General features: G+C 46.9%; 1 protein-coding gene across 1 annotated transcript in view; it reads left to right on the top strand.

Moving 5' to 3' along the window:
* The window catches only part of SMC5 (structural maintenance of chromosomes 5), a 403478-nt gene that overhangs the window by 124996 nt on the left and 253194 nt on the right, over nucleotides 1-25288 (top strand). Inside the window, exons 7-8 of the mRNA XM_063913893.1 lie at nucleotides 596-757; nucleotides 15146-15217. Of these exons, the coding sequence (XP_063769963.1) occupies nucleotides 596-757; nucleotides 15146-15217 (234 nt within the window). The remainder of the gene's footprint in view (nucleotides 1-595; nucleotides 758-15145; nucleotides 15218-25288) is intronic.

The following is a 25288-nucleotide window of genomic DNA, read 5'->3' as shown; positions in this document are numbered from 1 at the left end:
ACCCCATGGTCTTGATGTCGTCCCCAGCATCCTCTAGGACATATTAGAAAATAGGATTTTGATACCTACCGGTAAATCCTTTTCTCCTAGTCCGTAGAGGATGCTGGGCGCCCGTCCCAGTGCGTATTTTACCTGCAGTTTAGTTATTACAGTTACACAAGTTGTGTTATCTTATTTTCAGCATGTTGCTGCAATTGGTTCATGCCTGTTGGCGTGTGTTATGTTGAATGCCATGTGTGCGGCATGGTTGAGGGTGTGAGTTGGTAGATATCTCACCACTAGTTAAGTAATTCCTTTCCTCGAAATGTCAGTCTCCCTGGGCACAGTTCCTACAACTGAGTTCTGGAGGAGGGGCATAGAGGGAGGAGCCAGTTCACACCCAGTGAAAAGTCTTTGGAGTGCCCATGTCTCCTGCGGATCCCGTCTATACCCCATGGTCTTGATGTCGTCCCCAGCATCCTCTACGGACTAGGAGAAAAGGATTTACCGCTAGGTATCAAAATCCTATTTTTTACATTGTGTTTTTTTTTTTCTTCAAACGTTTTTATATTTTAAAGGTAATTATGCTTCTTGTTGTTTTGCTACTGTTCCCCAGGAATATGAAAATATGCGACAACAATATGAAGAAATAAAACAGAAGCGTGATCAGTTAAAGGACGAACTAAAGAGGAAACGAGACTTACAAGCTCCACTTAATCAAAACATTCAACAATATAATAGACAGCATACCCAAATTGATGGGAAAATTAAAGAGAAAGTAAGTATAAGCTGGAAAATAAAATTTTCTGTCTGGTACAGGTTGAGTCTTGCATATCTGCAATGCTTGGGAACAGAAGTATTTGGGATTTAGGATTTTTCCATGTTGTGTGATATTTGCAAACCATAATGAGATCTTGGGGATGGGACCCAAATCTAAACATGAAAAACATTGATGTTTAATATACCCCTTATACACACAGCCTGAATATAATTTTATACAATATTTTTAATAATTTTGTGCATGAAACAAAGTTTGTGTACACTGAACCATCAGAATGCAAAGGTGTCATTATCTCAGTCGGCGCGTAAAAATGTGGGGATTTCACGTAAAGGGGAGAGGAACGATCTTTAAAAAAGTTTTATTTGAAAAAATCTACCAAAATGTGGTATTACCCTTTCAAATGTTAAGTTTACTTATCAGTGGTACTATCTTTTATCATTTCAGCATTTCCTATGGGGGATTGCTAGTACCGTTACACTCCCCCACAGGATGGCAATCCCAACTCCTATCTATCTATCTATCTATCTATCTATCTATCTATCTATCTATCTATCTATCTATCTATCTATCTATCTATCTATCTATCTATCTATCTATCTATCCATCTATCCATCTATCCATCTATCCATCTATCCATCTATCCATCTATCCATCTATCCATCTATCCATCTATCCATCTATCCATCCATCCATCCATCCATCCATCCATCCATCCATCCATCCATCCATCCATCCATCCATCCATCCATCCATCCATCCATCCATCCATCCATCCATCCATCCATCCATCCATCCATCCATCCATCCATCCATCCATCCATCCATCCATCCATCCATCCATCACACTGCACGACGGCTGATACGGGCGACCCAGCGGCGGGGGGCAGTGAAGTTTCTTCACTCCCCCCGTCACCCGGTTCCATAGCAGTGCAGGCAACTATGGACGAGATCGTCCATATTGGCCTGCATGCACAAGCGACGGGGCACCAGCGATAAACAAGCACGGGGCCGCGCATCGTTCATCGCTGGTGCCTCCACACTGAAAGATATGAACGGTATCTCGATCATTAATGAACGAGATCGTTCATATCTTCCACTCATATCGCCCAGTGTGTAGGGCATATAAGAATACTTTCAAATTAAATTTTAAGTTTATTTTTAGCAATTAAGAAAATACAAAGTGAATGAACAGAAATCTAAATCAAATCAATATTGGTTTGACCACCCTTTGCCTCCAAATCAGCATAAATTCTTCTAGGTACACTTGCACACAGATTTTCTTTTTGTACAGATGTGACCTCATACATTTATGGTTGTATTCAATTATTGTCGGAAATGCTGTCTTGTCGTAAAGACGGCAGTTTCCGCCAGGTTTAGGTCGGAAGGGGTTACGTCCTATTCAATGTGATCGCTTTTTTTCCGACAAGTCGGGAAATCCAACTTGTAACCCTGTCAGAATGCACGCGGAAGCCACAGATCCACGTGTATTGTTGGAAGCGCGTCCAAACCCGACAGATTTTAGCCCCGTTTCAGACAGTGTCAATCCGACTTTAAAAAATGTTGGATTGCCATTGTCTGGAACGGGCCAAACCTGTCTGGTTTGATTGGACATTAAATACACTCATGTTGGATCCTTTCCGTCGGAAAGGATCCGACATGAATTGAATACACCCCTTAGCCTCAATACGCCATGCACCACAATACGTGGTGTGAGTGAGCAGCTCTGCTAACGGCGGGCATGTTGTTTTTCTCATACGTCCTAGAGGATGCTGGGGACACTTCAAGAACCATGGGGTGTAGGCGGGATCCGCAGGAGACATGGGCACTTTAAGACTTTGAATGGGTGTGAACTGGCTCCTCCCTCTATGCCCCTCCTCCAGACTCCAGTTTAGAATTGTGCCCAGGGAGACTAGTCACACACAGGGGAGCTCTACTGAGTTTCTCTGAAAAGACTTTGTTAGGTTTTTTATTTTCAGGGAGAACTGCTGGCAACCGTCTCCCTGCATCGTGGGACTTAGGGGAGAGAAGTCAGACCTTCTTCTAGTGAGTTCAGAGGCTCTGCTTCTTGGCTACAGGACACCATTAGCTCCTGAGGGTTTGGAACACTAGGTACGCCTAGGAGTTCACTCCCATAGCCCGCTGTCACTCCCATTGCAGAGCCTGAAGTCAGAAGACAGGTGAGTAGAAGAAGATAGAAGACTTCAGTGACTGCTTCTGAGGTACCGCAAACAATCGCGCTGCGCGCCATGCTCCCACACACAGCGGCACTGCAGGGCGCGGGGGAGGGGCGCCATGGGTAGCATGAAAAGTCCTCATACAAGCTGGCAAAGTGGATAAGATGTGCCAAGGCACAAAATCATGACCCCCGCCAGCGTTTTTTTATTATAAAATAGCGGGGTGAAGCTTGCCATTGAGGGGGTGGGGCTTAACCCTCACAGCTCTCAGCGCCATTTTCTCTTCAGAAAAAACTGTATAGACGCTGGTCCTTGCCTCCACACTGCTGGGGGGGGGGGGGGGCGGCACAGTCAAGTTTGGCTAATATAAGTTATAAAAGTGCTAGAAACAGGCCTGGGCTTTATATTAAGGCTTCAGTACTGTGTTTGAGCGCTGGGTTGTGAGCTGGCAAACTCCCTCTGTGTTTCTCTGACAGGCTTTACTGTGGATCTGTCCCCTATCTGCCCAGAGTGTCAGTGGGTGTCGGTACACGTGTGTCGGCATGTCTGAGGCTGTGTGTTCTTCTTAGGAGGAGACTGTGTTAGGGACAGAAACGGCTGTGCGAGTGACCATGTCGGCACCGCCGACTCCTGATTGGGTAAATGTGTTGAATGCTAATGTGGCTCTTATTAATAAGAGATTGGATAAATCTGAATCTCAGAACCAGGCATGGATGAAATCTGTGGAGGATGTGTTATCACAGGTCCAGACCCCCTCGGGGTCACATAAACGTTCATTTGCTCAATTAGCAGACAGATACCGACACGGACACTGATTCCAGTGTCGACTATAGTGATGCCAGATTAGACCCCAAATTGGCAAAGAAAATTCAGTACATGATTGTGGCAATAAAAGACGTGTTAAATATCACTGAGGACCCTGCTGTTCCTGATACTAGGGTCTGTATGTATAAGGGAAAGAAACCTGAGGTAACATTTCCACCCTCTCATAAACTGAATACTTTTTTTTTTAAAAATGTGGGAAAATCCTGACAAAAAGTTTCTGATTCCCAAGAGGATTCAGGTGGCGTATCCGTTCCCCTCTGGGGATAGAGAAAAGTGGGAGTCTTCCCCCATTGTGGACAAGGCTCTATCACGGTTGTCTAAAAAGGTGGCTTTACTGTCTCCTGACACGGCAGCCCTTAAGGATCCTGCGGATCGTAGACGAGAAAGTACGTTAAATTCCGTTTACGTCACCACAGGTACACTGCTCAGATCAACCATTGCATCGGCGTGGGTGAGTAGTGCTATCGAAAAGTAGGCAGATAATTTGGCATCTGATATAGATACCCTAGATAGGGATAGCATCCTATTAACTCTGGCTTATATCAGGGACGCTGTGGCCTACTTAAACGAGGCGGCGAGGGATATTGGCATTTTGGGAGCAAAAGCCAATGCCATGGCAACTTCAGCTAGGAGGGCATTGTGGATTCATCAATAGAATGCTGATGCTGAATCTAAGAAAGCTATGGAGTCGCTCCCATATAAAGGTGGTGTCTTGTTTGGTGACGGTCTCACTGAGCTGGTATCTACGGCTACCGCGGGTAAGTCGTCTCTTTTGCCTTCTGTTCATCCACAACAAATGAAAGGCCATTTTCAGATGCAGTCCTTTTGGCCAAATAAATACAAAAAAGGCAGAGGTTATTCCTTCCTCGCTAATAGGGGAAGAGGTAAAGGTAAAAGATCTCCGGCCGTCGCAGGTTTCCAGGAGCAGAAGTCCTCCCCAGCTTCTGCCAAATCCACCACATGACGCTGGGGCTCCACTGACGGAGTTCGCACCGGTGGGGGCACGTCTCAAGCTCTTCAGTCAATTCTGGGCTCGTTCGGCCCTGGACCCATGGGTTTTAGAATTAGTGTCCCAGGGGTACAAACTGGAGTTTCAAGACGTTCCCCCCTCACCGATTTTTTTAAATCGGCCTTACCAGCTTCTCTTCCGGACAGGTAGGTGGTATGCGATGCAATACAAAAATTATGTCTAAATCAGGTCATTATCAGGGTTCCCCAGTCTCAACAGGGAGAAGGCTTTTATTCCAGCCTGTTTGTGGTCCCGAAGCCGGACGGTTCGGTCAGACCAATTCTGAACCTAAAGTCCCTCAATCTTTACCTATGAAAATTCAAATTCAAGATGGAATCTCTCTGAGCAGTGATCTCCAGTCTGGAGGAAAGGGATTTCATGGTGTCGGTCCACATAAAGGATGCCTACTTACACATCCCCATATATCCTCCGCATCAGGCTTACCTAAGGTTTGCTATTCAGGATTGTCATTACCAATTTCAGACGTTGCCGTTTGGTCTGTCCACGGCTCCGAGGATTTTTACCAAGGTAATGGCGGAAATGATGATTCTCCTTCGCAGGCAAGGAGTCACAATTATCCCTTACTTGGATGATCTCCTTATAAAGGCGAGATCCAAGGACAAACTGGTCCAGGACATTACGCTATCCCTGACAGTTCTACACAACATGGTTGAATCCTAAACTTGCCAAAGTCACAGTTGAATCCGACAAAACGGCTGTCGTTCTTGGGAATGATTCTGGACACAGAATTACAGAGAGTGTTTCTTCCAGAAGGTCTGGAAATCCAGGGTTTGATCAAACAGATTCTGAAACCGGCGAGAGTGTCGATCCATCAATGTACTCGTTTGCTGGGAAAGAAGGTGGCGGCCTACGAGGCCATTCAATTTGGCAGGTTCCATGCCAGAGTGTTTCAGTGGGACCTTTTAGACAAGTAGTCCGGATCCCATCTACACATGCACCGGAAAATAATCCTATCCTCCAGGACCAGAATCTCACTCCTGTGGTGGCTGCACAGCTCTCACCTCCTAGAGGGACGCAGGTTCGGGATCCAGGACTGGATCCTTGTAACCACGGATGTGAGTCTCCGGGGCTGGGGAGCAGTCACACAGGGGGAAAACTTCCAGGGAAGATGGACAAGCCAGGAAGTTTGTCTACACACAAACATTCTAGAGTTAAGAGCCATTTACAACGGTCTTCTTCTAGCGGAACGTCTCCTTCGAAACCTGCCCGTACTAATCCAGTCGGACAATATAACGGCAGTAGCGTATATAAAAGAGGCCACAAAAGTTCTCAGCTGGGCGGAAAGACATACAAGCGCTCTGTCAGCAATATTCATTCCAGGAGTGGACAACTGGGAAGCAGACTTCCTCAGCAGACACGATCTCCATCCAGGAGAGTGGGGTCTTCATCAAGAGGGCTTTGCAGAAGTGACAAGTCTTTAGGGAATTCCTCAAATAGACATGATAACGTCTCGCCTCAACAAGAAACTTCAGAGATGTTGTTCCAGGTCGAGAGACCCTCAAGCAATAGCAGTGGACGCTCTAGTGACACCGTGGGTGTTTCGGTCGGTGTACGTGTTTACTCCGCTTACACTCATTCCAAAAGTGATAAAGATCATAAGAAAAACAAAGGTTCAAGCGATCCTCATTGTTCCAGATTGGCCAAGGAGGGCTTGGTATCCAGATCTTCAGGAATTACTCATAGGAGATCCCTGGCCTCTTCCTCTACGAGAGGATCTGTTGCAGCAGGAACCGTGCGTATATCATGATTTACCGCGACTGCGCTTGGCGGTTGAACGCCGGATCCTAGCCCGAAAGGGTATTCCAAGTGAAGTCATTCCCACACTTCTTCAGGCTAGAAAAGAAGTAACAGCAAAACATTGTCACCGTATTTGGAGAAATTATGTGTCTTCGTGTGAATCCAAGAGGGCTCCTACGGAAGAATTTCAGCTGGGGCGTTTTTCTCAATTTTCTGCAAGCAGGTGTGGATGCGGGCCTGAAGTTAGGCTCCATAAAAGTACAAATTTCGGCCTTATCAATTTTCTTTCAAAAAAAATTGGCCCCCCTTCCAGAAGTTCAGACTTTCGTGAAGGGCGTTTTGCGCATCCAACCTCCTTTTGTGCCCCCAGTGGCACCATGGGATCTTAATGTGGTGTTGAAGTTCCTTCAATCTCATTGGTTTGAACCTTTACAGAAGGTAGAATTTAAATTCGTCACTTGGAAAGTGGTCATGTTATTGGCCTTAGCATCCGCAAGGCGGGTATCTGAGTTGGCGGCTTTGTCTCACAAGAGTCCGTATTTAATCTTCCATGAAGATAGTCTGCTCTATCTATGAGGACTCATCAACACTTTCTGCCGTTCATCGTTCCACATGAACCAGCCTATTGTGGTGCCGGTGGCTCCTGACGTCTTTGCTGAATCAAAATCTCTCGATGTGGTCAAGGCTTTACAGATTTACGTCACCAGAACGGCTCCACTTAGGAAAACTGAAGCTTTGTTTGTCCTCTATGCTTCCAACAAGATTGAAAATCCTGTTTCCAAGCAGACTATTGCGTGCTGGATCTGTCATACGATTCAGCAGGCTCATTCGACGGCTGGATTGCCGTTATCGAAATCAGTGAAGGCCCATTCTACCAGAAAGGTGGGCTCAACCTGGGCGGCTGCACGGGGGGTCTCGGCATTGCAACTCTGCCGAGCTGCTACTTGGTCGGGTTCAAACACTTTTGCAAAATTTTACAAGTTTGATACCCTGGCTGAGGAGGACCTCATGTTTGGTCAATCGGAGCTGCAGAGTCATCCGCACTCTCCCGCCCATTCTAGAGCTTTGGTATAAACCTCATGGTTCTTGAAGTGTCCCCAGCATCCTCTAGGACGTATGAGAAAATAGGATTTTAATACCTACCGGTAAATCCTTTGCGGACTCTATCTGCAGTTATTGCTTATTAGTTATTGGTTAGGGTATCCCACCTTAGTTAACAATAAATCCTTTTCCTCGAAATGTCCGTCTCCCTGGGCACAGTTCCTATAACTGGAGTCTGGAGGAGGGGCATAGAGGGAGGAGCCAGTTCACACCCATTCAAAGTCTTAAAGTGCCCATGTCTTCTGCGGATCCCGTCTATACCCCATGGTTCTTGAAGTGTCCCCAGCATCCTCTACGGACTAAGAGAAAAGGATTTACCGGTAGGTATTAAAATCCTATTTTTTTTTTGCTGACAATGCATCTTCTTCGCATTGCTATGCAAATAAGATGCACAATCAGACTTTGCTAATAAAAATGAAAAGCGGCATGCCTATATTCATACCCTCCAACATTTTTCACATAAAAACTGGTACAAATTAGAAAAGGGCCCCTTTTCCTATACTTTCAATGTAAGTTTTGAGAACCAAAAATCGGTACAGACAATAAAAAAAAAGTACTGTACCTGTCAGAAAGGTTCATTTGGAGGATATGTATATTGTGTGTGCGACTGCACACAGGGAAGCACTGTAACGTAGCATTTGTATGCAGATACAGCCATGGACACACACAGAATATAGACATGCCGCATATTTTATACAGCATAAACTGCTTGTGCGTCCTATTCTCACATTGATGCGAATAAGGCGCATTTTAACGGAAAAGTTGCGTTTAAAGATGCTCGACGCTACAGAGTCCTACAACAGCATGGCGTGGCTAGAAGGGCTGTTTAATGTGACTGCAGCAAGGATGTAGGAGGACACATCTGTACGTCTGTGGGATCCACTCCTGGTTGTCTGGCCTGTTTAGGATTCAGTGAGTTCTTGGCTCTGGTGGTGAGAGGGGTGCAACTGGAGCAGGATCAGGGGATCCTGGTTCCGTTACATTGGGTTTTCCATTCTCCAGAGATGGAATGCAGGTGAAACCCAAATCTCTGCTACTTCTAGCTTGAGTCAGGCCGGGAAGGTGGTTAGAGTTCAATTGCAATAGTGACAAAACAGGCATCTTGACATGTGGAAGTTCACCTGGTTCTGCTCATTTACATTTGTTGTCACTTCTTAAATATGGCCATACAAACTTATTTGTAGATCCTCCAGTAAACGTGCATGATATTAATACTCTATTGCATGTCTCTGAATGTTTTCATTCAATCATTCGGAATATTCTTATAAATTAGCTTTGCCATAAAAGTGCACATTGGGAGTGTAAACTACAGTATGCTTAGTTGAAATTTGAAAGTACAGCGTGAGGTTGGAATTTATTTATTTTGATTTATTTATTTATTTTCTTTCAATATGCTGGTTTAAAATCTATCATCCTGAAATGCTTAAGATCTGAGTTTAATGTTTGTGCTTATGGTATGTGAAAGGAGTAAATATGGTATGTGATTTAAGTTGTTGTTTTAAAAAAAAATCTAAATGCTGCAAGATGTTTCTCTTACGTCCTAGAGGATGCTGGGGACTCCGTAAGGACCATGGGGTATAGACGGGCTCCGCAGGAGACATAGGCACTCTAAAGAACTTTAGATGGGTGTGCACTGGCTCCTCCCTCTATGCCCCTCCTCCAGACCTCAGTTAGATCCTGTGCCCAGAGGAGATAGGGTGCACTGCAGGGTAGCTCTCCTGAGTTTCTCTGAAAAAAGACTTTTTGTTAGGTTTATTATTTTCAGGGAGCACTGCTGGCAACAGGCTCCCTGCTTCGTGGGACTGAGGAGAGAGAAGCAGACCTACTTAAATGATAGGCTCTGCTTCTTAGGCTACTGGATACCATTAGCTCCAGAGGGTCGGAACACAGGTCTCTCCCTCGCCAGTCGTCCCGGAGCCGCGCCGCCGTCCTCCTCACAGAGCCGGAAGATAGAAGCCGGTTGAGTATGAGAAAATAGAAGACTTCTTAGGCGGCAGAAGACTTCGGATCTTCTATGAGGTAACGCACAGCGGTAACGCTGTGCTATTGCTCCCAACACACACACACACACTGGCGGCACTGTATGGGTGCAGGGCGCAGGGGGGGTGCCCTGGGCAGCATTCAATAAACCTCTAGGGACACTGGTATAGATATATACTGCGGAGGCAGTATATTGCAAAAAACCCCTGCCAGTATAAAGATTTGAGCGGGATCGAAGCCCGCCGGTGAGGGGGCGGAGCTTGATTCCTCAGCACTAGCCAGCGCCATTTTTTCCACAGCACGCTGCAGAGAAGCTGGCTCACCGGACTCTCCCCTGCTGAACAAAGTACAGAGGGCATAAAAAGGGGGGGGGGGGGGGGCACATTTATTTGGCGCAGTGAGTATATTTGTAAAAGCGCTGTACTGACTGGGATTTATTCCAGTGTCCGGTGGCGCTGGGTGTGTGCTGGCATACTCTCTCTCTGTCTCTCCAAAGGGCCTTATTGGGGGACTGTCACTATATATATATATATATATATATATATATATATATATCTATCTATCTATCCCCGAGTGTGTGGGGGTGTCGGTATGTGTGTGTTGGCATGTCTGAGGCGAAACGCTTATCTGAGGAGGAGGTGGAGCAGATGATTGTGGTGTCTCCGTCAGCGACGCCGACACCTGATTGGCTGGATATGTGGAATGTTTTAAATGCAAATGTGTCTTTATTACATAAGAGAATGGACAAAGCAGAATCCAGAGAAAGGACAGGGAGTCAATCCATGGCTTTGGCTGTATCACAGGGCCCTCCAGGGTCTCAGAAACGTCCCCTGTCCCATGTAGCAGACACTGATACCGACACGGATTCTGACTCCAGTGTCGACTACGATGATGCGAGGTTACACCAAAGGGTGGCCAAAAGTATTCATTATATGATTATTGCAATAAAAGATGTTTTGCATATCACAGATGACCCCTCTGTCCCGGACACGAGGGTATGCATGTTTAAGGAAAAGAAACCTGAGGTAACCTTTCGCCCATCTCATGAGCTGAACGCGTTATTTGAAAAGGCTTGGGAAACTCCAGATAAGAAACTGCAGATTCCCAAGAGAATTCTTATGGGGTATCCTTTCCCGGCACAGGACAGGGTACAGTGGGAATCCTCGCTCAGGGTGGACAAGGCTTTAACGCGCTTGTCCAAAAAGGTGGCGCTACCGTCTCCAGACACGGCAACCCCCAAGGATCCTGCTGATCGCAGACAGGAAGCTACCTTAAAATCAATTTATACACATACGGGTGCCTTGCTCAGACCGGCAATAGCGTCAGCTTGGGTTTGTAGCGCTGTAGCAGCTTGGGCAGATACCTTGTCAGCTGACATTGATACCCTAGATAGGGATACCATTTTATTGACCTTAGGTCACATTAAAGACGCAGTCTTATATATGAGAGACGCTTCGAGAGACGTTGGGCTGCTAGGTTCAAAAGCCAAAGCCATGGCGATTTCTGCTAGGTGAGCCCTGTGGACCCGCCAATGGACGGGTGATGCCGACTCATAGAGGCATATGGAAGTTTTGCCTTACAAGGGTGACGTTTTATTTGGGGAAGGTCTCGCGGACCTGGTTTCCACAGCTACCGCGGGTAAATCTACTTTTTTGCCTTATGTTCCCCCACAGCAAAAGAAAACACCACAATATCAGATGCAGTCCTTTCGGTCGCATAAGTCCAGAAGAGGTCGGGGCTCTTCCTTCCTCGCCAGAGGTAAGGGTAGAGGGAAAAGAATGCCTGCTACGGCTAGTTCCCAGGAGCAGAAGTCCTCCCTGGCTTCTACTAAACCCACCGCATGACGCTGGGGCTCCACTGCGGGAGTCCGCACCGGTGTGAGCACGTCTTCGACTCTTCAGCCACGTCTGGGTTCAGTCAGACGTGGATCCTCGGGCAATGGAAATTGTATTCTAAGGCTACAAACTGGAATTCGAAGTCGTGCCTTTTCGCCGATTTTTCAAATCGGCTTTACCAGCTTCTTCCCCAGAAAGGGAGATAGTTTTAGCTGCAATTCAAAAACTGTGTCAACAACAAGTGGTTGTCGAGGTTCCCCTAGTTCAACAGGGGAAGGGGTACTATTCAACCCTGTTTGTGGTCCCGAAACCGGATGGCTCGTCAGACCCATTTTAAATTTAAAATCCCTAAACCTGTACTTGAAAAAGTTCAAATTCAAGATGGAATCGCTCCGTGCAGTTATCTCCAGCCTGGAAGGGGGGTATTTTATGGTGTCACTAGACATAAAGGATGCACACCTTCATGTCCCCATATACCCCCCTCATCAGGCGTACCTGAGATTCGCTGTACGGGACTGTCATTACCAGTTTCAGACGTTGCCATTTGGGCTTTCCACGGCCCCGAGGATTTTCACCAAGGCAATGGCGGAAATGATGGTGCTCCTAGGCAGGCAGAGGGTCACAATTATCCCGTACTTGGACGATCTCCTGATAAAGCTGAGATCGAGAGATCAATTGCAGAAAAGCATGTCGCTCTCCCTGAGAGTGCTGCAGCAGCATGGCTGGATTCTAAATCTACCAAAGTCACAGTTGATTCCAACAACTCGGCTATCTTTCTTAGGCAGATTCTGGACACGATGGAAAAAGCCCAGGAACTCCAGAACATGGACTTGTTAAAACCGAAAAAAGTGTCAGTCCATCAATGCACTCGAGTACTGGGAAAGATGGTGGCGACCTACGAGGCCATCCCCTTCGGCAGGTTCCATGCGAGGACTTTTCAGTGGGACTTTCTGGACAAGTGGTCGGGGTGCCATCTACACATTCATCAGAAAATAAGCCTGTCCCCCAGGGCCAGGGTGTCTTGTCTGTGGTGGCTGCAGAGTGTTCACCTTCTCGAGGGTCGCAGGTTCGGCATTCAAGACTGGGTTCTGGTGACCACGGACGCAAGCCTCCGAGGATGGGGAGCAGTCACACAAGGAAGAAATTTTCAGGGACTATGGTCAAGCCAGGAGGCTTGTCTACACATCAACGTACTGGAATTGAGGGCCATATACAACGGCCTACGACAAGCGGAGAATCTTCTTCGCGACCTACCGGTTCTGATTCAATCAGACAACGTCACAGCCGTGGCTCATGTAAACCGCCAAGGCAGGACAAGGAGCAGAGTGGCAATGGCGGAAGCCACCAGGATTCTTCGCTGGGCGGAAAATCATATAAGCGCTCTGTCAGCAGTCCTCATTCCGGGAGTGGACAACTGGGAAGCAGACTTCCTCAGCAGACACGATCTCCATCCAGGAGAGTGGGGACTTCATCAAGAAGTTTTTGCAGAGATAACAAGTCATTGGGGACTTCCTCAAATAGACATGATGGCGTCACGCCTCAACAAGGAGCTTCGGAGCTATTGTGCCAGGTCAAGGGACCCTCAAGCAGTAGCGGTGGACGCCTTGGTGACACTGTGGGTGTTTCGGTCGGTCTTTGTGTTCCCTCCTCTTCCGCTCATCTCAAAGATATTGAGAATCATAAGACGAAAAAGAGTGCAGACAATACTCATTGTTCCAGATTGGCCTCGAAGGGCCTGGTATTCAGATCTTCAGGAAATGCTCACAGAAGATCCGTGGCCTCTTCCTCTCAGGGAGGACCTGTTGCAGCAGGGGCCCTGCGTGTTCCAAGACTTACCGCGGTTACGTTTGACGGCATGGCGGTTGAACACCGAATCCTAGCTGGGAAAGGTATTCCGGAGGAAGTCATCCCTACTCTGATAAAGGCTAGGAAGGAGGTGACGGCGAAACATTATCACCGTATCTGGAGAAAGTATGTATCTTGGTTTGAAGCCAAGAATGCTCCTATGGAAGATTTCAATCTGGCCCGTTTTCTCCACTTTCTCCAGACAGTAGTGGATATGGGCCTAAAATTAGGCTCCATTAAGGTACAGATTTCGGCCCTATAAATTTTCTTTCAGAAGGAATTGGCTTCTCTCCCAGAAGTCCAGACTTTTGTAAAGGGGGTGCTGCACATACAGCCTCCTTTTGTGCCCCCAGTGGCACCATGGGACCTTAACGTGGTGTTACAGTTCCTAAAATCGCACTGGTTTGAACCTCTTCAAACGGTTGAATTAAAATTTCTCACTTGGAAGGTTGTCATGTTGTTAGCCTTGGCATCTGCGAGGCGGGTGTCCGAATTGGCGGCTTTGTCTCACAAAAGCCCCTATCTGATTTTCCATGTGGATAGAGCAGAATTGAGGACTCGTCCTCAATTTTTGCCTAAGGTGGTTTTATCGTTTCATATGAACCAACCTATTGTGGTACCTGTGGCTACGGGTGACTTGGAGGATTCCAAGTCCCTTGATGTAGTCCGGGCCTTAAAAATTTATGTAGCCAGGACGGCTCGGGTTAGGAAAACAGAGGCACTGTTCGTCCTGTATGCAGCCAACAAGGTTGGCGCTCCTGCTTCTAAGCAGACTATTGCTCGCTGGATCTGTAACACAATTTAGCAGGCTCATTCTACGGCTGGATTGCCGTTACCAAATTCGGTAAAGGCCCATTCCACTAGGAAGGTGGGCTCTTTCTGGGCGGCTGCCCGAAGCGTCTCGGCATTACAACTTTGCCGAGCGGTGACTTGGTCGGGTTCAAACACTTTTGCAAAATTCTACAAGTTTGATACCCTGGCTGATGAGGACCTCATGTTTGCTCAATCGGTGCTGCAGACTCATCCGCACTCTCCCGCCCGGTCTGGAGCTTTGGTATAATCCCCATGGGCCTTACGGAGTCCCCAGCATCCTCTAGGACGTAAGAGAAAATAAGATTTTAAACCTACCGGTAAATCTTTTTCTCCTAGTCCGTAGAGGATGCTGGGCGCCCGTCCCAGTGCGGACATATTTCTGCAAGGCTTGTATATAGTTATTGCTTACATAAGGGTTATGTTACAGTTAAGATCAGTCTTTAGCTGATGCTGTTTTGTTCATACTGTTAACTGGTTGCGTATATTCCATGTTATACGGTGTGGATGGTGTGGGCTGGTATGAATCTTGCCCTTAGAATAACAAAAATCCTTTCCTCGTACTGTCCGTCTGCTCTGGGCACAGTTCTTTAACTGAGGTCTGGAGGAGGGGCATAGAGAGAGGAGCCAGTGCGCACCCATCTAAAGTTCTTTAGAGTGCCCATGTCTCCTGCGGAGCCCGTCTATACCCCATGTTCCTTACGGAGTCCCCAGCATCCTCTACGGACTAGGAGAAAAAGATTTACCGGTAGGTTTAAAATCTTATTTTTCCTTGGACAACTACAGAATAGTGTTTGTTGGTGAAATGCTTTGGATCCAGTTTCATGAGATGACATTTTTGTTTTGTAAAAATTTCAGTTGCATTCACTTATTATGATTATCTGCACGGTTTAAAAATTTGTGGATGTCTTTCTGTGCTATGGAAAATAAGTTTGTGTGTTTACACCTGATCTGTCTATAAATTGGCCCGCTTAAATGAAATCTAGATATTTTGCTTGTTCAGGAATATGTAAAAAATATTTTATTCATGTTTTTATTATTTTCATAGGTATTTGTAATTAGGGAAACATCACAGAAATGCAAAAAGAAACAAGAACTTTTAGAAATAAAGGAGAAACAGGTTAGTGTTATTATCTTCGTTATGTGATAATTGTGAAGTGCAGACAAAATTGTACGCTTACATGTAGGCTACTTTACTATTAATTCAGGATTTTAAAATCCAACTTCTGTAGTCCTGCAAACCAGTAGCACAAAACACCTTTTAGGTTTTTTAGGCCATTTAGTTATGGGACTTATTAGTGCAAGAATTAAGATACGTAGTGGCTGAATACCTTAAATATTTAGAAAACATTCCCAAGTCCGGTCCTCGTACAACCCCAATAACTCATGTTTTCTGGATGTTGGCCTGTGGCAACATGACCCAGCCAAGTAGACTGTCACCTGTGTGATTATGCTATTGCTTGATGTGTGAATGGGAATTTTGGTCAACCTAAAGCCCCAGACTGATCGTTTGATGGTAGAAAGCTCATGGCTTTCCTACCGCACAAAGCAATGATTTTGATCATATGACAGCACATATCTGAACCTAGCTCAACGCTGCCAGACACAGGAGATTTATGCAGTTCCATTACGTGTTCCTGGGGGAAGATTGACGTGCGTCAGTGGGTGTGTCAGGGGGCATGGCAGTTTCAAGGACTCCATAGAAAGACACAGTTTGTCTGACCCTGGTGGCCAAATACAGTTGTACCAAAGTGTTGCTCCAAAATCACATTGTGCAGTAATGTCCTCTAAGTGGTGCGTCTGTGTGCGTACCACAACAGATTACAGCTGAAGCCAGCAGCAGTCTCAATAGACTGTCCATTCGCTTCAACATTAGGAGAATTTCGCCGTAGCAAACTTTTGTGGCCGCTGCTACTACTTAGTGTCGACCTCTGAATTTCCTCCTATGTGTGTGTATGGCTAAGGAGTATAAGGTAGTGTCACAATGCTGCCGGCCAATTTCACAAATATGCCAATTTGAGAATTGCCTCATGCGGCGTGGGTGGTCACTTTTGACACATGGGATTACTTAAATACTTCAGCTGCCACCAGCAAGCGGTCAATCACCCCTACCATCTGCAAAATTGCCGGTCTTCTTAATGTGTACCCACCTATAGGAGCTGATTTGCTGGTACTTTATCTTCGTCCTTTTTATCTCTCTCCAAAGTCCTCTATAATGGTTGGCCAAGCATCTATGGTGGCTGGCCACAACCCTTAATAATGGATCCATACTACTACCTTTTCCCAGTGGGCATTTCATATCCCAGTCTGACGCTGAGCTTCTGTGCCCGAGGGAAGAGGAGAACATTTTTGCCTAACATTTGTAGGAAATTTGTCTTGTCTTATCTTTTCTTCCAGATTTTAGAATATTGACTATTTTTGTACTTCTCTTGGTCTCCTTTGACTCCTTATTAACAACTCTGTTATACACAGTACAACAAAAAAATGTGTAGTTGCCAAGGATATTTGAATGCATTTCAATTATTTTGGGGTTTCTGAATTAAAAAAAGAAAAGTATAATTATTTTTTTTTTAAATCAGCTCTAGTTCTTGAGATAATGAATACGCTAAATTAATAGGGAACTTAGCTATAATGTGTGGATATGTGAATCTACCAGGACATTGTATAAAGTGAATGCTACTATATTCCCCCTCCATAGATTGGCCACTGTCAGTTGACAGTTGAGTGACTCGCGTTGTCTGTTGTGTTTTCTTGTTTCTCGTCCGTCTGTCTCAAAAACTAGAACCAAACCAATGTCATATTCGGCATTGGCACCGCAAAGTTATCCCAACATTGCTGTAATATGATTAGAAATAAAATGAGTGTTGACCAGTATTATATGTATGGTTTATATATTGGATTGTCAGCACTTGCTTGATTTGTATGAATGTGTTGTTGTTTTTTGTTTGTTTTATCTTGCGCTCCTTTACTTAATTGTTACCCCCCCCTTTAACCTCTAAAGGGACAAATTCACTTACTCTCCCCTGGGTTACCAACTGTCCTCATTGTACCCCCTCCAAACATCTAGTTAAGTGGTGTACTTTTGTAACATCTGTGTCTCCACCCAAGTATCTTTAGGTATTAATGGGCGTATTTGGGAAAGCCCATTGGTCACAGTTTTAAAGTATGTCAAGTAACTCCATAGTTATTGGTATGGCATCAGCATTTACATACGTATGCCCACTTACACTTTGGATCCTGCAGTGCCTCTCCAGCACACTATCACAGATAGTCATTAAAGATAGCACTTTTATTTACCATATAGATGCAACAAGTAACATAAAACATGAATTTTTTATGCTTTACCTTTCATGCATACAGTTTAATATAGGAGATTAGGGGTGGGATGTAATGGCGTCTGAGACTGTTGGAGGTGCATGATGCCGGCCAACCTCTGACTTTTTTTTTTTTCTATACGGGGGATCACAAGGCATGGTTTTCCCGCACGCTTAAGACAAAGAAGAAAGACCCTTTGTTGGCGCACTCTTTTGAAGAAAAGAAATATAATATAGATTAAAACCTAACTTTTAATAACATCTGTATAAAAAAAATTCTCTTATGTCCTAGTGGATGCTGGGGTCCACATTAGTACCATGGAGTATAGACAGGTCCACTAGGAGCCATTGGCACTTTAAGGGTTTGAGTGTGTGGGCTGGCTCCTCCCTCTATGCCCCTCCTACCAGACTCAGTTTAGAAAATGTGCCCGGAGGAGCCGGTCACAGCTAGGGGAGCTCTCCAGAGTTTCTCTAGTAAAAGTTTTTGTTAGAGTTTATTATTTTACAGGGAGGCTGCTGGCAACAGCCTCCCTGCTTCGTGGGACTAAAGGGGGAAGTAGTGTCCGCCCTGCAGGGTCTGAGCCACTATCTTCACTGACAGGACACTGAGCTCCTGAGGGGATCGAACGTTCGCCGCCACAGGGGATCGCTCACCCCAGCAGCATGCCGCCACCCCCTTACAGAGCCAGCAGATCAGTGGCGAGTTAGTCACGCTCCCCCCTGGCAAGCGGGGAGCCGGTGTGAAGATGGCGACAACAGGGTAGGGAGCACAGTATTAACTGTGCTCCGGGGTTCAGCGGTACATGGTGCGATGCTGTGAGGGGCGCCCTGAGCCAGCACCTACACCGTCCAGCAAGCCTGTCGGGGTCCCAGGATCGCTGCCAGCACAATTCCTCAGGGAAGTATAATCTTCAGAAGAGCAGGAAGACTGCGCCATGAAAGGAGGCGGAGCTTCTCAAAACTGGCCCAGCAGCGTTCAGCGCCATTTTCCTGCCTGCAGAAGCGCTGACAAGGAGAGCTGTCCTTCCAGATCATCTCCAGCTGTCTTGTACGGTACCAGGGGGTTGTAGAAGTGGGGGGAGGGGAGGCTGTGTAAAGTCTGTGTAGCCTATTAAGGTACACAGACAGCGCTGGTAGTATTATTAGTTCTACCTTTAAAAGCGCTGTGTGTGGGTTGGCTCCAATCTCTGTGTCTCTCTGTGGCATACTTGGGGGGAAACTGTGTCTGACATTTCCCTGTGTGTGTGTGTGTGTAGGTGTTTACTATCTCACATAGCCATGTCTAGGGACTCTGTGTCATATGCTGCAGAAGATGTTTCCTCTCAGGAGGGATCCATTCCATGTACACAGGATTGTAATGTTTTGTCTCGGACTCCCATTGTTGAAGCTAATACAGAGACTGAAACTCAGGTGTTGTATAAGTCTATGGCAGTTTGGTGAGGCTCTGTCCGTATTCCTGCAAAATCTCCTAGCATGTTCCCACAGAAACGTGCATTTTCCCAAATCATACAAGATGACACGGATACCGATTCTGATACTACAGATGGAGATGGGGAGGTGCTGAGGGTGGCGGCATCCCTTGCTAAGGGGGTGCAGCACATGATTGAGGCCATTAGAAATGTGTTAAATATTAATAACACCACACCTGAGCAGGTTGAGGAGGCTTACTTCACTGACAGTAAGAAAGCCTCGCTAACCTTCCCTGCGTCTAAAGAATTAAACGCTATATTTGAAAAATCCTGGTAAAATCCGGAGAAAAAATTCCAGATCCCAAAAAGGGTTCCGGTTGCTTTTCCCTTCCCTGAGGAAGATAGGAAATAATGGGTTAACCCACCTATTGTGGACGCATCTGTCTCCACACTGTCTAAAAGGGTGGTTTTACCTGTCCCTGGATCTACCACGTTAAAAGAACCGGGTGATCGTAAAATTGACACTACGCTCAAATCCATTTACACTGCTTCAGGAGTGGCGTTAAGGCCCACTATTGTCTGTGCATGGATTTCTAAAGCCATAGTAAAGTGATCAGGCACATTACTAGAGGATTTGGATACAATGGATAGAAGTGACATTGAATTGTTTTTACGTAACATACAGGATTCTGCGGGGTTCATGGTGGAATCCATGAAGGACTTGGGGATGCTGACTGCACGGATATCTTCCATGACGGTTTCAGCCCGCAGGGGACTCTGGCTACGCCAATGGTCTGCAGACGCGGAATCCAGGAGAAGTGTGGAGAACCTACCCTACACAGGTCAGGCTCTATTTGGGGATGCGTGGATTTCCACGGCAACCGCGGGTAAGTCACCTTTCCTTCCCTCTGCTACACGTTCTACGAAGAATCCATTTTCTTCAGCTGTGCCGCAGTCCTTGCGGACCGCTATGGTAAAAAATGTCCAAGCCTCCTACCACTTTTTCTAGAGGTGGTAGGGCAAAATCCAAAAAGCCTGCACCCGCAGGCTCCCGGGACCAGAGACCTGCTTCTGGTTCCTCAAAATCCCTCAACATGACGGTGGACCTCAAAGCCTGGAGGACGGGCTGGTGGGCGCGAGACTCAGACATTTCAGACACGTCTGGATGTCGTCCGGCCTGGATCCCTGGGTACAGGATATTGTGTCCCAGGGGTACAGACAGGAGTTTCAAGAACTCCCGCCTCACTGATTCTTCAAATCAGGCTTGCCAGCTTTGCTGACAGACAGGGCTATCCTACAGGAAGCCATCCTAAAATTGGAAAAGTCACAGGTCATTGTCCCAGTTCCACCTCATTTGCGAAACAAGGGTTATTATTCATACCTTTTAGTGGTACCGAAACCGGATGGTTCGGTTACACTAAGTTTGAATTTGAAATCGTTGAACCCTTACCTGAGGATGTTCAAATTCAAAATGGAGTCTCTCACATAGTGATTTCAGGTCTGGAGGAGGGAGAATTTCTGGTATCCCTGGATATCAAGTATACATACCTACACATTCCGATTTGGCTGACGCACCAGGCATATCTCAGATTTGCACTGTTGGACAGTCACTATCAATTTCAGGCACTGCCATTTGGCCTCTCCACAGCACCGAGGGTGTTCACCAAGGTGATGGCGGAGATGATGGTTCTCCGCAGACAAGGGGTGAACATAATCCCAGATCTGGATGATCTGCTGAGAGATCTCCAGGGAGAAGTTGTTGCAGTCCATTGTTCTCACTACTCATCTCAGGGAACACGGTTGGATCCTGAACCTTCCAAAATCACATTTGGAGCCGACCAGGAGGTTGTTCTTTCTGGGAATGATCCTCGACACGGAAGTGCAGAGGGTGTTTCTCCTGGAGGAGAAAGCATTGGTGATACAAACAATGGTCCGGGATGTCCTGAAGCCAGCCCGGGTTTCGGTTCATCAGTGCATTCGCCTTCTGGGGAAGATGGTGGCCTCTTTAGAGGCTATACAGTACGGAAGGTTTAATGTTCGGCCATTCCAACTGGATCTCCTAGACAAGTGGTCGGGATCTCATTTACACATGTGCCAGAGAATAAGTCTGTCACCGAAAATCAGGATTTCACTCCTCTGGTGGCTACGACTACCTCACCTTCTGGAGGGTCGCAGATTCAGGACTGGATCCTTCTAACCACGGATGCGAGTTTCAGGGGCTGGGTCGCAGTCACTCAAAAGGTAACCTTCCAAGGAAGGTGGTCAAGCCTGGAATCCAGCCTTCCGTAAACATTCTGGAACTAAGAGCCATCTACAACGGTCTTCTCCAAGCGGCCCATCTTGTGCGAGATCGAGCCATTCAGGTGCAGTCGGACAATGTAACGACGGTGGCTTACATAAACCGACAGGGCGGAACGAAGAGCAGAGCTGCAATGTCAGAGGTAACCAGAATCATCCTCGGGGGCAAAAAAACACACGTTGGTGATGTGGGCAATCTTCATTCAGGGAGTAGACAACTGGGAAGCGGACTTCTTCAGATGACACGATCTCCATCCAGGAGAGTGGGGACTCCATCCGGAGGTGTTCACAGAGGTAACAGATCTTTGGGGTGTACCTCAAATAGACATGAGGGCCTCTCATCTCAACAGGAAGCTTCAGCGGTATTGTTCCAGGTCGAGGGACCCGCAAGCTTTGGCGGTGGACGCCTAGTGACTCTGTGGGTGTTCCAGTCAGTGTACGTTTCCTCCACTTCCACTCATTCCAAGAGTTCTAAAACTCATAAGGAGAACAATTGCTTTAGACTGGCCAAGAAGGGCTTGGTATGCGGATCTTCTGGATCTACTGCTAGAAGAGCCGAGGCCTCTTCGGGAGGACCTGCTGCAGCAGGGGCCGTGCGCTTATCAAGACTTACCGCGGCTCCGTTTGACAGCATGGAGGTTGAACGCCAGATATTAGCTCGGAAGGGCATTCCGAACAAGGTTATTCCTACCCTGATACAAGCTAGGAAAGGAGTAACGTCTGAACATTACCATCGTATTTGGGTAAAATATGTATCTTGGTCTGAGTCCAAGAAATTTCCTACGGTGGAGTCTCAACTGGGATGGTTTCTCCTCTTCCTGCAAGCAGATGTGGATATGGGCCTTAGGTTGGGATCCGTAAAGGTCCAGATTTCGGCCATATCCATTTTCTTCCAGAAACAATTGGCTTCCCTCCCTGAGGTTCAGACTTTTCTGAAAGGGGTTCTGCACACCAAGCCTCCCTTTGTGCCACCTACTGCGCCCTGGGATCTTAACGTGGTGTTACAGTTCCTCCAATCGGATTGGTTCGAGCTTCTACCGGAGGTTGAGGTTAAGTTTCTCACGTGGAAGGCTGTCACTTTGTTGGCCTTTGCTTCTGCTAAACGTGTGTCGGAGTGGGGGGGGGGGGTGTTTCTTGTAAGAGCCCCTACTTGATCTTCCATGAAGCTAGAGCTGAGCTCCGGAAACGTCCGCAGTTCGTTCCGAAGGTTGTGTCGGTATTTCATATCAACCAACCTATTGTGGTGCTAGTTGCTACTGACTCCTCATTTTCATCAAAGTCCTTGGATGTTGTAAGGGCACTGAAAATCTATGTGAAGAGGACTGCTCGTCACAGAAAATCGGACTCTGTTTGTCCTGTATGATCCCAAGAAACTTGGGTGTACTGCTTCTAAGCAGACAATCTCTCGCTGGATCTGGTACACTATCCAGCACGCGTATTCTATGGCGGGACTGCCGTGTGTAGCACACGGCAATCCCGCCGTAGAATATGCGTGTTAAGGCCCACTCTACCCGTAACTGGGGGTTCTTCCTGGGCGGCTGCCCGGGTTGTCTCGGCTTTACAGCTTGGCCGAGCGGCTACTTGGTCTGGGTCGAACACGTTTGCAAAGTTCTACGAGTTCGATACTTTGACCAAACTTCAGATCCTCAGAGGTCAATCAGTTCTGCAGGAGCCTCCGCGCTCTCCCTCCTGTTCTGGGAGCTTTGGTACATCCCCATGCTACTAATGTAGACCCCAGCATCCTCTAGGACAGGGGTGGCCAAACAGTCGATCGCGACCGACTGGTCGATCGCGGACATGCGACCAGTCGATCGCGATCCGCCGCCCAGCCATCCGAAGCCGCGCCTCTCCTGCCTGCCGCTCTGCCTCCTCAGTCTGGTCTGCGGCAGTGACGGCCGAGTGTATAGCTCAAATCAGGTGCCGGTTCGTTAGCCAATGAGAGCTCGCGGACCGGCACCTGATTTGAGCCATACACGCTGCCGTCACCGCCGGAGATCAGACTGAGGAGGCAGAGCGGCAGACAGGAGAAGCGCGCGCTGCGCTCTCCACACACAGCACGGTGAGCTCTTCTATGGGGGCATATCTGGCACTGTGGGGGCACATAGCTCAGTGGGGGCGTATCTGGCACTGTGGGGTCATATGTGGCACTGGGGGCATATCTGGCTCTGCGGGCACATGGCACTGTGGGGGCATATCTGGCACTGTAAGGGCATATCTGGCACTGGGCACATGGCACTGTGGGGGCATATCTGGCACTGTGGGGTCATATGTGGCACATCTGGCTCTGCGGGCACATGGCACTGTGGGGGCATATCTGTAATCTGGCGCTGTGGGGGCATATCTGTAATCGGGCACTGTGGGGGCATATCTGGCACTGTGGGGTCATATGTGGCACTGGGGGCATATCTGGCTCTGCGGGCACATGGCACTGTGGGGGCATATCTGGCACTGTGGGGGCATATCTGGCACTGTGGGGGCATATCTGGCACTATGGGGGCATATCTGTAATCTGGCACTGTGGGGGCATATCTGGCACTGTGGGGGCATATCTGTATCTGGCACTGTGGGGGCATATCTGGCACTGTGGGCACATGGCACTGTGGGGGCATGTGTATCTGGCACTGTGGGGGCATATCTGGCACTGTGGGCACATGGCACTGTGGGGGCATATCTGGCACTGTGGGCACATGGCACTGTGGGGGCATGTGTATCTGGCACTGTGGGGGCATGTGTTTGAGGTTTTTACCTGTGGGGGCCAATGTGTTATTTCGTGTGAGGCAGTCATTACACTCTGCGCAGCAAGGCTACGTCCCTTTTTTTTAAAGTTATACCACGCCCCTTTTTTGCGCACGCGCCTACGGCACGCGCTATTATTACTCCTAGGTAGATCACAAAAGCTTTTTAGCTTTCACAGTAGATCACCGACTCCAAAAGTCTGGCCGCCCCTGCTCTAGGACGTAAGAGAAAAAAGGATTTTAATTATCTACCGGTAAATCCTTTTCTCTTAGTCCGTAGAGGATGCTGGGCGCCCGCCCAGCGCTTCGTGATACTGCAGTGGTTACATAGTTCAGTACTGCTTAGTTCTTGGTTAAGTACTGTTTTGTTACACGGTAAGTAATACTTGTTCAGCCGTTGCTGATGTTTCAAGCTAGTTAGCTTTGGTTTGCCTTGTGTGTGAACTGGTGTGAATCTCGCCACTATCTGTGTAAAATCCTTCTCAAGTTGTCCGTCTCCTCGGGCACAGTTTTTAGACTGAGTCTGGTAGGAGGGGCATAGTGGGAGAAGCCAGCCCACACTCTCAAACTCTTAAGGTGTTAGTGGCTCTTAGTGGACCCTTCTATACCCCATGGTACTAATGTGGACCCCAGCATCCTCTACGGACTACGAGAAAAAGGATTTACCGGTAGGTAATTAAAATCCTATTACAGGTTGAGTATCCCTTATCCAAAATGCTTGGGACCAGAAGTATTTTGGATATCGGATTTTTCCGTATTTTGGAATAATTGCATACCATAATGAGATATCATGGCGATGGGACCCAAGTCTAAGCACAGAATGCATTTATGTTTCATGTACACCTTATACACACAGCCTGAAGGTAATTTTAGCCAATATTTTTTATAATTTCTTGCATTAAACAAAGTGTGTCTACATTCACACAATTCATTTATGTTTCATATACACCTTATACACACAGTCTGAAGGTCATTTAATACAATATTTTCAATAACTCTGTGTATTAAACAAAGTTTGTGTACATTGAGCCATCAGAAAACAAAGGTTTCACTTTCTCAGTCTCACTCAAAAAAGTCCGTATTTCGGAATATTTGGATATGGGATACTCAACCTGTATTATTTTTTGTCACCAGATAATAAATGGTCCCTATTGTGCACTATCTATACAACAATGCACACTTGGATCATCCAATATAAGAATAATTCAGGCACAATAGCCTAATAATGCAGCAGGATATAAATGTGTCCCTATAATTGCGAGTTGGACAGTGGCGCCCCCTAGGAGATATTTAAGTATCAAACACCTATATCAGTGAACAATACTGGGAATTTATTTCTTGTTTGATGTTGTGGTCAACCTAGGGTTTTCATATACTTGTACCTATAGGAATAAGCATAGAAAAGCATTTTTTAAGAAAAAGTGGGATACGGTAC

This window comes from Pseudophryne corroboree, chromosome 1, assembly GCF_028390025.1.
Source record: "Pseudophryne corroboree isolate aPseCor3 chromosome 1, aPseCor3.hap2, whole genome shotgun sequence".
NCBI classification, from domain to species: domain Eukaryota; kingdom Metazoa; phylum Chordata; class Amphibia; order Anura; family Myobatrachidae; genus Pseudophryne; species Pseudophryne corroboree.
This window is presented reverse-complemented; position numbering and strand designations above follow the sequence as displayed.